The sequence below is a fragment of the Salvelinus alpinus genome, chromosome 7 (genome assembly GCF_045679555.1).
Source record: "Salvelinus alpinus chromosome 7, SLU_Salpinus.1, whole genome shotgun sequence".
In the NCBI taxonomy this organism is placed as follows: domain Eukaryota; kingdom Metazoa; phylum Chordata; class Actinopteri; order Salmoniformes; family Salmonidae; genus Salvelinus; species Salvelinus alpinus.
Genome location: NC_092092.1, coordinates 64,969,080 through 64,984,227, shown reverse-complemented (window position 1 = coordinate 64,984,227; position 15,148 = coordinate 64,969,080). Strand labels below are relative to the sequence as shown.

General features: G+C 46.9%; 1 protein-coding gene across 3 annotated transcripts in view; it reads right to left on the bottom strand.

Moving 5' to 3' along the window:
- LOC139581473 (slit homolog 3 protein-like) overlaps positions 1-15,148 on the bottom strand; it is a 517,437-nt gene that overhangs the window by 218,305 nt on the left and 283,984 nt on the right. For 2 of the 3 annotated variants that reach the window (XM_071411265.1, XM_071411266.1), the window contains exon 7: positions 4,389-4,460. In XM_071411265.1, coding sequence (XP_071267366.1) covers positions 4,389-4,460 — 72 coding nt within the window. Of the gene's footprint in view, positions 1-4,388; positions 4,461-4,659; positions 4,783-15,148 lie in introns of those variants that run through there. The other variant, XM_071411267.1, reaches the window with a different exon arrangement.

Genomic DNA, 15,148 nt, shown 5'->3' with positions numbered 1-15,148 from the left:
ACCAGTGATACAGTGGTACCAGTGATAAAGTGATACCAGTGATACAGCGATACCAGTGATACAGTGATACCAGTGATAAAGTGATACCAGTGATAAAGTGATACCAGCGATACAGCGATACCAGTGATAAAGTGATACCAGTGATAAAGCGATACCAGTGATAAAGTGATACCAGGGATTCAGCGATACCAGTGATAAAGTGATACCAGTGATAAAGCAATACCAGTGATACAGTGGTACCAGTGATAAAGTGATACCAGTGATAAAGTGATACCAGTGATACAGCGATACCAGTGATAAAGTGATACCAGTGATAAAGTGATACCAGTGATAAAGTGATACCAGTGATAAAGTGGTACCAGTGATAAAGTGATACCAGTGATAAAGTGATACCAGTGATACAGTGATACCAGTGATACAGTGGTACCAGTGATAAAGTGATACCAGTGATACAGCGATACCAGTGATACAGTGATACCAGTGATAAAGTGATACCAGTGATAAAGTGATACCAGCGATACAGCGATACCAGTGATAAAGTGATACCAGTGATAAAGTGATACCAGTGATAAAGTGATACCATTGATACAGCGATACCAGTGATACAGTGATACCAGTGATAAAGTGATACAGCGATACCAGTGATAAAGTGATACCAGTGATAAAGTGATACCAGTGATATAGTGATACCAGTGATAAAGTGATACCAGTGATACAGCGATACCAGTAATAAAGTGATACCAGTGATAAAGTGATACCAGTGATACAGTGATAAAGTGATACCAGTGATAAAGTGATACCAGTGATAAAGTGATACCAGTGATACAGTGATACCAGTGATAAAGTGATACCAGTGATAAAGTGATACCAGTGATAAAGTGATACAGTGATACCAGTGATAAAGTGATACCAGTGATAAAGTGATACCAGTGATACAGCGATACCAGTGATACAGTGATACCAGTGATAAAGTGATACCAGTGATAAAGTGATACCAGTGATAAAGTGATACCAGTGATAAAGTGATACCAGTGATAAAGTGATACCAGTGATAAAGTGATACCAGTGATACCAGTGTTACCAGCGATACCCTTTGATCATATAACATGAAATAGAGAGGTTCTCATCTATGAGTTCAATTCAAAGGCTAGAAGACAGCACACGTACAAATACTCTGGCTATCAGCAGAAATTGACATCTTCTGCACCATGGACAGGAACCAATTGTAATTTCAATTCACCACTGTTACACTGGGGAACAGATATAATGCTGTGCATTAAGACCATTCAGCTCCAGTATCTATTCAGAAAATGTGTTAGGTACGCTACCATACAATTCAACACTTTGTTTTATATTAAAAGAGAGAAAATTGCTCAAATAAAAAGCCTAATCTACCAAGAGAGCATGACCTAATTAAAACGATGGGTTTCTATCACAGCAATCTCTTCCTGGTGCTCCAGTCCAATTATCTATGTTTCAGCTGCATGGACATATGGTGGAATTAGCACCTTTAAACAACATGTATTTACATCTTCACATTCTCCACTAATAGACACTTTTGAAATGGGCTGTGGTCGAGCAGGAGGAAGTGCTGTATTACTAATAAAAACTGAATCCACACACACTGACATTTATGCCTGGTGTGGTCAGGCAACTCGAACGCCATCTCATCTCCATCATGATTTTTTTTTGCTGTGGTCATAAAACCCTCACTACCTTCTCTAAGAGCTGAGGCAGGGCTAGGACATGGGGAGGAGGACACTCAAAATGAACAGCCAGTCCAGCTGAGGCAGGGCTAGGACATGGGGAGGAGGACACTCAAAATGAACAGCCAGTCCAGCTGAGGCAGGGCTAGGACATGGGGAGGAGGACACTCAAAATGAACAGCCAGTCCAGCTGAGGCAGGGCTAGGACATGGGGAGGAGGACACTCAAAATGAACAGCCAGTCCAGCTGAGGCAGGGCTAGGACATGGGGAGGAGGACACTCAAAATGAACAGCCAGTCCAGCTGAAGCAGGGCTAGGACATGGGGAGGAGGACACTCAAAATGAACAGCCAGTCCAGCTGAGGCAGGGCTAGGACATGGGGAGGAGGACACTCAAAATGAACAGCCAGTCCAGCTGAGGCAGGGCTAGGACATGGGGAGGAGGACACTCAAAATGAACAGCCAGTCCAGCTGAGGCAGGGCTAGGACATGGGGAGGAGGACACTCAAAATGAACAGCCAGTCCAGCTGAGGCAGGGCTAGGACATGGGGAGGAGGACACTCAAAATGAACAGCCAGTCCAGCTGAGGCAGGGCTAGGACATGGGGAGGAGGACACTCAAAATGAACAGCCAGTCCAGCTGAAGCAGGGCTAGGACATGGGGAGGAGGACACTCAAAATGAACAGCCAGTCCAGCTGAGGCAGGGCTAGGACATGGGGAGGAGGACACTCAAAATGAACAGCCAGTCCAGTCCAGCAGAAGAATCACTGTCTTTCATTTAAGCAGTTCCTGCCCTGCCTTTGAGCACGGCCCTTATTCAAACCTCACAAGCAATCATGTCCAAAAAATGGTCAGACTTTTTTGCAGGTTTTCTGTAGCGGAGGTGAGTGAGACTGACTGTGTGTCTCTCTCGGTCGCAAAATGAGACCTGTTCTAACAGGGGGGATGACAACGGCATTTAGTGCCCTGCCGATGAGCTGATGGATGGGGTAGTGTCTGGGAAATGAAATCCCTATCTTTCTCCCCCAGTTATGTTGTCCTGTCCTATGCTGTCCTATCATATTCTTAGCAGTCCTCCTCCCCAAGGCTTTACCTTTGCTGAGGCTGGAGGGCTGGAAGACTGGAGGGCTGGAGGTTGGAGAACTGGAGGTGCCCCCAGTGAACTCCTCTGCACCAGGACATCACCGCCTGGGTGCTGCAGGGGCATGTACCTCCCTCCCCTGTAACCCAGACCAGGCAAGACCAGTCTAGACCAGTCCAGACCAGACCAGACTCGACTGGACCAGACCAGACTGCACCAGACCAGACTGAAACAGACCAGACCAGACTGCACCAGACCAGACTGGAACAGACCAGATCAGACTGGACCAGACCAGACTGGACCAGACAAGACTAGAACAGACCAGATCAGACTGGACCAGACCAGACTGGACCAGACTAGACCAGTCCAGATCAGACTGGACCAGACCAGACTGGACCAGACTGGACCAGATCAGACTGGAACAGACCAGACCAGACTGGACCAGACCAGACTGGACCAGACCAGATCAGACCAGACCGGAACAGACCAGACTGGACCAGTCCAGACCAGACCAGTCCAGACTGGACCAGACCAGATCGGACCGGAACAGACTAGACCAGACCAGACCAGACCGGAACAGACCAGACCAGACTGGAACAGACCAGACCGGACCAGACTAGACCAGTCCAGATCAGACTGGACCAGCCCAGACTGGACCAAACCGGACCAGACTAGACTGGACCAGATTGAACCAGTCCAGACTGGACCAGACCAGATCAGACCAGACTGGACCAGATCAGACCGGAACAGACCAGACTGGACCAGACCAGAACGGAACAGACCAGAATGGATCAAACCCCCAGTAACAGCCTTAGCCTCAGTAAGAGTTTCAGACACCATGATACAGTACAGCAGCAGCTCACCAGCGTCTGTCTGGTTTAAAGCTTTACACTGTGTGCACGATGCCAGACACAAGCTACAGTAAACCTGTGGCTCATTCAATAAAGTACGCTATTTCCTGAATGTTCTTGGTTCTCTAGAGGAAATAGTGTATATTACACCACAGTAGATGACTGCAGAAACAGTTTTAACAGGCAACAACGCACAGAGAGAGGATGCTTGGTAAAGTGACTAACAAATACAACACCTGGCGCTAGCTAGCAGCTTAATGTCACAATGCAGCACAGAATGACAATGATCCTGTGTAAAACCGTGGTGGTCACACAGTCGATACGGAGAAACACAAGGCACACGGCGGATGGACTAACACCTCAGGAGGGTGACACTATCACTGCTGTCGCTGGCAGCATGCACAGGTAGGTACGCCGCGCTGCTGCAGCTTCACATCCAACACACTTTACCTTTCAAAGACATTCAACAGAAAACACACAGGGAACAGAAGACAGAGAGATAGAGATATAGATAGAGGGAGATAGAGAGATAAATAGGTAGAGCAATAGAGAGATAGAGAGATATATATATATAGAGAGAGAGCTAGATAGAGAGATTGAGATAGAGACTGAGATAGAGAGATAGAAACAGAGAGATAGTGAGAGAGATATAGAGATAGAGAAAAGAAGAGAAGAGAAGAAAGGGAAGAGCAGGATCGGTCCCTGCAGAAGAGAGGAGGGGAAGAAGGGTATGAGGAGGAGGGGGACTCACAGTATCTCCAGATCACGGAGGGCTCGGAAGGCTCCATCTTCGATGCAGCTTATGTGGTTGCTGTCCAGTTGCCTGCGGAGGGATGAGAGACAGGAGTCAGCGGAAGGTCTGTCTGCAGACGTGGGGGTTTAGGGTACTGGGGGGGGGGGGCTGCAGGAGGAGGAGTGCCAATATCTGGGTATGGTGAGGGAGGTGGCGGGGAGGGGCTGAAGGTAGGTAGCTACTGGCTAGCCAGTGGGCGCACAGCACAAACTCAGATCTCAGCCCTCACCTCTGCCTCACTGTAATCTGCCAGGGAAGGAAAGGACCAGCTGGCTAAAGTGGCCTGTCTGGCTGCAGCCTATCACCTCACTCTCAACACTGCCCCGTCTCAACACTGCCCCGTGAGTGGAGGAGAGAAAGAGAGAGCGGGTGGGGCAGGGGGGCAGAAGGAGAGTGAACAGAGGCTGGCTATATCCCACCCCGTCTGTCAGCTCTCTATTAATTACAATGCCTCCCTCCTCCTTCTCTTCTCCCCCTCCTCTTCTTCTCCCTCCTCATCTCCTCCCCCTCTGCCTTTCTCTTTCTTTTTTTGTCAGAAAGGGAGTAATTTCATTACATTATTGTAGCCAATCCATTACGAGCTTTTACCGACTCTGTCACTGAAACAATTTCATTAAAGGAGAGGGTTTGTAAATCAGCCCGGGTCACGATGCTGGACTCCCAGACGCTCAGAGCACTTCTTCCTCTTCTTTCTTTTCCTTTTACTTTAATTTGCAAGTCTCCCGCCCACCCCCCCATACAACCCCCCTTCTCTCCACCCCTCCTTCTCTCCTCTCTCTGCCCAACAAATAGGAGATGGATGGAAGACAAGGCAATACAAAGGGCAGACATCTAGAATGCTCTCCAGCTCCTTTATCCAGACTCCAAAAGCTTCTGTGACATTTAACCTGTTACAGATACTGTCTGCATTTTCTGCTCCGGGCTATAACAAGACCATATCTCCTCTTCTCTAATATCCTATACCCATCTCCTCCTCTTCCCCTATCTCTCTATACCTAATCCCTGTTACTTTGCTTTCGAGCTCTTTGTTTTCTTCTTATTTCCCTTGGTTCTCATCTAGTAAAGCAGCTGTTTCCTGACTGGTCGTTATCTCTTAGCAGAGGAGACCAGCCGTTTGGAAAGCGTCAACAAGAGAGGAAATGAAATAATCTAGGATATTATTTCATTACAATTTGGTATGAGACATTCACAATGAAAACGACCATCTGTGTAGAATGGAAACAAGCAAAGTTATGGCATCATATATGCAGATAGGAGAATGACATATTGGAGCCATGCTTGACATGCTTAATCTAATTTCATGAAACATGTTGTCTTTATTTGAAATTATTTGCTAACTGGTGAAGCCTGACAAACCTTAGGGAGGAGTGATACTGTGATCAAAGCTAGGTCATACTTCTGACCCTTTACCTCTAGTTTCCATTTTAGGAAACATCTTGAATCCAATGTATAACTGGAAGGAGGCTATGTGTGTGTGTGTGTGTCTGTGTGTGTGTGTACAGTATATATGTGTGTGTGTGTACAGTATATGTGTGTGTGTGTGTAATGGGTGTTGGTGGGGGAGGAATGACAGTCCCAAAATTAATTTCCTTCCATCTAATTACGTTGGCCTTTAATCATCCCAGTCATAAGCAATATTGTCAGTTGGAAGCAGTTTGATGCTTCTACCTTGAGGAACATGAAAAGAGTAGAGAGAGAAAGAGGAGAGAGAGCTTAGAGAGAGTAGCGAAAGTAGGAGAGTAGAGAGAGAAAGAGGAGAGAGAGGAGAGAGAGTAGAGAGAGATTAGAGAGAGAAAGAGAGAGCGAGGAGAGAGTAAAGATAGATTAGAGAGAGAAAGAGAGAGAGATTAGAGAGAGAAAGAGAGAGAGAGATTAGAGAGAGTAGCGAGAGTAGGAGAGTAGAGAGAATAGAGAGATTAGAGAGATTAGAGAGAGTAGAGAAAAAGAGGAGAGTGAGATAAGAGAGAAAGAGGAGAGAGAGAGTAGAGAGAGAAAGAGAGAGAGAGATTAGAGAGAGTAGAGAAAAAGAGGAGAGTGAGATAAGAGAGAAAGAGGAGAGAGAGAGTAGAGAGAGAAAGAGAGAGAGAGATTAGAGAGAGTAGAGAGAGTAGAGAGAGAGAGCGAGAGAGAGGAGAGAGAGAGCTGAGCTGCACTTCTTAAACTCCTGCCAAATGTATGACCATATTAGAGACACATATTTCCCTCAGATTACACAGACCGACAAAGAATTCCAAAACAAATCCAATTTTGATAAACTGCCATATCTATTGGGTGAAATATCACAGTGTGCCATCACAGCAGCAATATTTGTGACCTGTTGCCACAAGATCAAGGCAACCAGTGAAGAACAAACACCATTGTAAATACAACCCATATTTATGTTTATTTATTTTCCCTTTTGTACATCTATTTGCACATCATTATAACTATTTGCACATCATTATAAATTGTGTGGTCCGAGCCCTGAATGACGATTGGCTGAAAGCCATGGTATATCAGACTACATACCACGGTTATGACAAAACATTTATTTGTACTCTTCTAATGATATTGTTAACCAGTTTATAATAGCAATAAGACACCTTAAGGGTTTTTGGTATATGGCCAATATACCATGGCTAAGGGCTGTATCCAGGCACTCCGGGTTGCGTCGTGCAGAAGAACAGCCCTTAGCTGTGATATATTGGCCATATACCACACCACTTCGGGCCTTATTGCTTAATTATAACACAGTACATAGCCATAATATGACATTTGAAATGTGTCTATTCCTTTAAAACGTGTGAGTGTAATGTTTACTGTTCATTTTTTATATGATTATTTCATTTTTGTTTATTATCTATTTCACTTGCTTTGGCAATGTTAACATATGTTTCCCATGCCAATAAAACCCTTTGAATTGAAATGTAATTGAGAGGGTTGCAAGGCTTTGATTACATTTCAAAATGCCTAGCTAGCTAGAACTAGCCAAGCACAAACCAGCTGTAACATAATGAAAGCGCGAACCACTGCTTTTAACCAGGGCAAGGTGACCGGAAGCATGACCCGAATACAAACAGTGTAGCTATTCTCTCCGCAAGGCAATCAAACAGGCTAAGTCCCAGTACAGAGACAAAATCGAGTCGCAATTCAACAGCTCAGACACAAGAGGTATGTGGCAGGGTCTACAGTCAATCACGGATTACAAAAAGAAAACCAGCCCCGTCGCGGACCAGGATGTCTTGCTCCCAGACAGGCTAAACAACTTTTTTGCCCGCTTTGAGGACAATACAGTGCCACTGACACGGCCCCCTACCAAAACCTGCGGGCTCTCCTTCACTGCAGCCGAGGTGAGTAAAACATTTAAACGTGTTAACCCTCGCAAGGCTGCAGGCCCAGACGGCATTCCCAGCCGCGTCCTCAGAGCATGCGCAGACCAGCTGGCTGGTGTGTTTACGGACATATTCAATCAATCCTTATCCCAGTCTGCTGTTCAAACATGCTTCAAGAGGGCCACCATTGTTCCTGTTCCCAAGAAAGCTAAGGTAACTGAGCTAAACGACTACCGCCCCGTAGCACTCACTTCCGTCATCATGAAGTGCTAGACCCTAGACCCACTCCAATTTGCTTACCGACCCAATAGGTCCACAGACGACGCAATCGCAACCACACTGCACACTGCCCTAACCCATCTGGACAAGAGGAATACCCATGTGAGAATGCTGTTCATCGATTACAGCTCAGCATTTAACACCATAGTACCCTCCAAACTCGTCATCAAGCTCGAGACCCTGGGTCTCGACCCCGCCCTGTGCAACTGGGTCCTGGACTTCCTGACGGGCCGCCCCCAGGTGGTGAGGGTAGGTAACAACATCTCCACCCCGCTGATCCTCAACACTGGGGCCCCACAAGGGTGCGTTCTGAGCCCTCTCCTGTACTCCCTGTTCACCCACGACTGCGTGGCCATGCACGCCTCCAACTCAATCATCAAGTTTGCGGATGACACTACAGTGGTAGGCTTGATTACCAACAACGACGAGACGGCCTACAGGGAGGAGGTGAGGGCCCTCGGAGTGTGGTGTCAGGAAAATAACCTCACACTCAACGTCAACAAAACAAAGGAGATGATTGTGGACTTCAGGAAACAGCAGAGGGAGCACCCCCCTATCCACATCGACGGGTCAGTAGTGGAGAAGGTGGAAAGTTTTAAGTTCCTCGGTGTACACATCACGGACAAACTGAATTGGTCCACCCACACAGACAGCGTTGTGAAGAAGGCGCAGCAGCGCCTCTTCAACCTCAGGAGGCTGAAGAAATTCGGCTTGTCACCAAAAGCACTCACAAACTTCTACAGATGCACAATCGAGAGCATCCTGTCGGGCTGTATCACCGCCTGGTACGGCAACTGCTCCGCCCACAACCGTAAGGCTCTCCAGAGGGTAGTGAGGTCTGCAGAACGCATCACCGGGGGCAAACTACCTGCCCTCCAGGACACCTACACCACCCGATGTCACAGGAAGGCCATAAAGATCATCAAGGACAACAACCACCCAAGCCACTGCCTGTTCACCCCGCTATCATCCAGAAGGCGAGGTCAGTACAGGTGCATCAAAGCAGGGACCGAGAGACTGAAAAACAGCTTCTATCTCAAGGCCATCAGACTGTTAAACAGCCACCACTAACATTTAGCGGCCGCTGCCAACATACTGACTCAACTCCAGCCACTTTAAAAATGGGAATTGATGGAAATTATGTAAAAATGTACCACTAGCCACTTTAAACAATGCCACTTAATATAATGTTTACATACCCTACATTACCCATCTCATATGTATATACTGTACTCTATATCATCTACTGCATCTTGCCATCTTTATGTAATACATGTACCACTAGCCACTTTAAACTATGCCACTTTATGTTTACATACCCTACAGTACTCATCTCATATGTATATACCGTACTCTATACCATCTACTGCATCTTGCCTATGCCGTTCTGTACCACCACTCATTCATATATCTTTATGTACATATTCTTTATCCCTTTACACTTGTGTGTGTATAAGGTAGTAGTTGTGGAATTGTTAGGTTAGATTACTTGTTGGTTATTACTGCATTGTCGGAACTAGAAGCACAAGCATTTCGCTACACTCGCATTAACATCTGCTAACCATGTGTATGTGACTAATAAAATTTGATTTTGATTTGATTTGATTTGATAATGTATCCAGCTGTAATCAACTAAGATGGATACATATATAAGCCCCAAGCTCAGCAACCTTGCAATCAAATATGCAGAAGGCATTGCCAGTCAAACAGGGAGAGAAAAAATATAAAGAGCACCCAGAGACCCTCAGAGAATAATTTATGTAGCAAAAGGACAAAGAAATCAAGGTGGATCTTTTCTTTTTCATCAAACGTCCAAATGCTTGAAAGGCAAACAAACATCTTAAAATGTCTGGAACCAAGACCATGAGACAACTGCATGTGGACACAACCCTAAAATGTAATATGAATATATATAATAACTGAACAGTAATGATCCAAGGCTCTGAGGCTAGTCTAGAGCTGTTTGAAGAAGAGTTCGACATGATAAAACCTCTAGTGGATGATGAAGTAAAAACTGACATGTCTCTACTAACAATGCCAGCAACTCCCAAAACCTGGGCTTCCAAACAGGAGGCCCACAGAAGATCTCTCCCTCCCCTGTAGCTGGAGCAGCTGGGTGCACACCAAAAACACCATTGGTAAAACTAATCCAAATTAGCCTCTTCTTTCTTGAAGTGGAGATTACAGAATTCAGGGAGAACAAACAACAAGTACGTGACACTGTCCAGACACTGAAGGAAGAGTTGAGGCATTTCCAGGAAGAGAGCCGTACTTCATTAGAACAGTTAAGACAGAAGTTAAGACACAACACTGACCAAATGCCACAGTCCAATGATGTCCTCCAGAGGATCTCCAGAGGATCTGTGTGAAGTAAAGGTGGAGCTGCAGTCAAGAGAGAGGGACATGATGCCCTCCGTCAGCAGCATCTGACCATGCCACCAACAAAGCAGACCCATCAGCCTGGTGGATGCCCAGATACCCCTGTTCCCAGTGCAGCCTTCACCCCATCTGCCTCACAAGCCTCTCAGCCTCTTAGGGTCCACCCTGACCCTCCAACCTCACAGCCTACCCTGACCTGCCAACCTCCCAGCCTGCCAAAGCCTACCCTGACCTGCCAACCTCCCCGCCTGCCACAGCCTACCATGCCTTGCCAACCTCCCAGCAGTCCAGCCGTTACAGCCATTATTATAAGCCATCCTCCCCTCAGCAGCATCCACTGTTTTGAACATAATGTTTCCGCCATCGTTTCCTATAACAGAAAAGAGCTTCTGGACATCAAAACAGCTATCCCTAACCTCCTTTGGATGAGGTACTTCTACTTCAATGAGTTGAAGGAGAAAGACATATTGGTTATCCCGGACCAGGCTCTAATCCCCGACAGGCGAAGACGATGCTATAGAGGCCGGCAAGGTTGCACCCTGATGAGACTACGGCGGCAAATTAATAAATCGCCTCTACCCTCTGTTCTATTGCCAAATGTGCAATCACTGTAGAATAAACTGTACGAGCTCATTCCGAGTCTATTCTATCAACGGGACATTAAGAACTGCAATATGCTATGCTTCTCGGAGTCATGAATGAAAAAGGACATGGGTAATATACATCTAGCTGGTTTTTCTATGCATCGGCAGAACGGAACGGCAGAGGCCTGTAAGTTCAGAGTGTCACAGGTCATGTTTTCTCCCTGTTTGGACCCTGTTTGGACCCAGTGACCTTGTTTGGACTTATTGGGATCACCTGCTGGATGACTATTTAGGTTCCTCTGTGGACTGGGCCAGTTGCTCAGGTCTCATGTCTTGTTCAGTGATCTCGTGTACCCTTGCTTTGTTGTTTTGCTATGAAGACCTTAAGCAAATATTCTTAATTTACCCTTACCTCTTTCTGCTGTGTTTTTCTGCACCTGGGTCCGAGTTCGAACTAGCATCAACATTTCCCACCAAGCATTCCAGAGTGGCATATGTCATCTTCTTGCTCTCAGGACGGGCTCTGGCCTGGGCCATGGCCATCTGGGAGCAGCAATCAGACAATTGATTCCATTTGCAAAGCTTCACTCAGGAGATGAGGAAGGTTTTTGATCACCCCATCAGTGGCAGGAACGCTGCTGAAAGACTCATTGCGCTTCGGCAGGGCAGCCGGGGCATAGCTGATTACGCCATTGACTTTCGGACGCTCACCTCTGAGAGCGGTTGGAATATAGAGGCACTTCACTCAGCTTCCCGGGACAACCCTGACACTCTGGAGGAGCTTATCGTTCTGGCCATCCGGATTGACAACCGGCTTTGGGAACGTCGTCATGAGAGGACGGAGGGGTCCCGAGTTGGTTCCAGTGTTTCGTGCCCCGCTGAGGGAATCGATTCTTCATTTGTTTCACTGCCGTATACTGGGCCTGCTTGTCCTGTACCCCGTCGGGGTTCTCAAATTGGCTATGGTTCTTCTTCATATCCTTCAGAGGAGCCGATGCAATTGTGAAGCACCAGACTTTCCGCTCTGGAGAGTCAGATACAGTCTCCTGCGGCCAATACAGTACGCACCTTGCTTCCGGCCAACCTGCGGTGGGACAATGGATAGTTGGACATTCCTGTTTTATAGACTCTGGGGCTACCTGCTGTTTTCTGGATCGCACATTAGCTCGCCAACAGAGGCTGCCACTCACTAAGCTGGACACTCCGTTGTCAGTCACTGTGCTGGATGGTCAACCCCTAGGATCTGGGAAGGTGAAGCAACTCACCATGCCTATTCAGCTACGAGATCTGGATGACCATGTGGAGCTTATCCAGTTACATCTGGTGGACTCTCCTGAGCTTCCCCTGGTTCTTGGACATCCGTGGCTTTCCACCCATAATCCTCAAATTGACTGGCCTTCGGGAAGAGTTCTGGGATGGAATACTTCATGCCAGTTCATCTGCCAGCAAATCTCTCCACACCTTTCCGGTCCTGCTCGTCTGGAGACTTCCGATCCTCCTGTTCCTCTGGCTGGGAATGACAAGCCTGATCTTTCCCGCGTACCTCGGGATTACTGGCATTTGGATCAGGTCTTCAGCAAACAAAGGGCCAGCAAACTACCTCCTCACAAGCCCTACGATTGTGCCATCAACCTCCAGTCCGGTATCACTCCTCCGAGAGGAGGGCTTTATTCTCTCTCAGGTCGAGAGACTGCAGCCATGAACAGTAATATTAAGGAGGCACTGGCGGCTAATTTTATTCGGCCGTCCACTTCACCTGCAGGAGCGGGTTTTTTGAGAAGAAGGATGGGGGATTACGTCCCTGTATTTATTACCGGGGTTTAAATAACATTACCATGAATAACCGTTACCCCCTACAGACGTAGCACTCACGTCTGTAGCCATAAAGTGCTTTGAAAAGCTGGTCATAGCCCACATCAACACCATTATCCAAGAAACCCTAGACCCACTCCAATTTGCATACCGCCCCAACAGATCCACAGATGATGCATCTCTATTGCACTCCACACTGCCCGTTCCCACTTGGACAAAAGGAACACCTATGTGAGAATGCTATTCATTGACTACAGCTCAGCGTTCAACACCATAGTGCCCTCAAAGCTCATCACAGGCTAAGGACCCTAGGACTAAACACCTCCCTCTGCAACTGTATCCTGGATTTCCTGACGGGCCGCCCCCAGGTGGTAAGGGTAGATAACAACACGGATGCTGGCACTAAGACTGCATTCAGTCAGCTGTATAAGGAAATAAGCAAACAGGAAACCGCTAACCCAGAGGCGGCGCTCCTAGTGGCAGGAGACTTTAGTGCAGGGAAACTTAAATCAGTTCTACCTCATTTCTATCAACATGTTAAATGTGCAACCAGAGGGAAAGAAATTCTAGATCACCTTTACTCCACACACAGAGACGTGTACAAAGCTCTCCCTCGCCCTCCATTTGGTATATCCGTCCACAATTATATCCTCCTGATTCCTGCTTACAAGAAAAATTTAAGCAGAAAGCACCAGTGACTCGGTCTATAAAAAATGGGTCAGATGAAGCAGATGCTAAACTACAGGGCTGTTTTGCTGTCACAGACTGGAACATGTTCCAGGATTCTTCCGATGGCATTGAGGAGTACACATCAGTCACTGGCTTTATCAATAAGTGCATTGAGGATGTCGTCTCCACAGTGACTGTACGTACATACCCCAACCAGAAGCCATTGATTACAGGCAACATGGAGCCCCTCAGGGGTGTGTGCTCAGTCCCCTCCTGTACTCCCTGTTCACCCACAACGGCATGGCCAGGCACGACTCCAACACCATCATTAAGTTTGCAGACGACACAACAGTGGTAGGCCTGATCACCGACAATGACGAGACAGCCTATAGGGAGGAGGTCAGAGACCTGGCCGGGTGGTGCCAGAATAACAACCTATCCCTCAACGTAACCAAGACTAAGGAGATGATTGTGGACTACAGGAAAAGGAGGACCGAGCACGCCCCCATTCTCATCGACGGGGCTGTAGTGGAGCAGGTTGAGAGCTTCAAGTTCCTTGGTGTCCACATCACCAACAAACTAGAATGGTCCAAACACACCAAGACAGTCGTGAAGAGGGCACGACAAAGCCTATTCCCCCTCAGGAAACTAAAAAGATTTGGCATGGGTCCTCAGATCCTCAAAAGGTTCTACAGCTGCAACATTGAGAGCATGCTGACTGGTTGCATCACTGCCTAGTATGGCAATTGCTCGGCCTCCGACCGCAAGGCACTACAGAGGGTAATGCGTACGGCCCAGTACATCACTGGGGCTAAGCTGTCTGCCATCCAGGACTTCTATACCAGGCGGTGTCAGAGGAAGGCCCTAAACATTGTCAAAGACCGCACGGCAAGCGGTACTGGAGAGCCAAGTCTAGACCAAAAAGGCTTCTCAACAGTTTTTACCCCCAAGCCATAAGACTCCTGAACAGGTAATCAAATGGCTACCCGGACTATTTACATTGTGTGCCCCCCAACCCCTTTTTTTACGCTGCTGCTACTCTCTGTTTATCATATATGCATAGTCACTTTAACTATACATTCATGTACATACTACCTCAATTGGCCCAATCAACCAGTGTCCCTGCACACTGGCTAACCGGGCTATCTGCATTGTGTCCCGCCACCCACCGCCCAGCAACCAACCCCTCTTTTACGCTACTGCTACTCTCTGTTTATCATAAATGCATAGTCACTTTAACCATACCTACATGTACATACTACCTCAATCAGCCTGACTAACCGGTGTCTGTATATAGCCTCACTACTGTTATAGCCTCGCTACTGTATATAGCCTCGCTACTGTTATTTTTCACTGTCTTTTTACTGTTGTTTTTATTTCTTTACTTACCTATTGTTCACCTAATACCTTTTTTGCACTGTTGGTTAGAGCCTGTAAGTAAGCATTTCACTGTAAGGTGACAAATAAACGTTTGATTTGAGTTTCAGTAATAGAAATAGCCCTGACCATGTAGTGAACAAAAATAGAAACGAGTTAGTGCATCTCTGTCCAGCCTTAGGCCTGTATTTTCTTAATGACAGGATTAGAGGGGATTCATTGGGAAGATTCACCTACTGCTCAGCTCTTTGGACCAGTGTTGTTGACTATGAAATCTCAGACTTAGACCCCTCCTCCATTAGTGCAT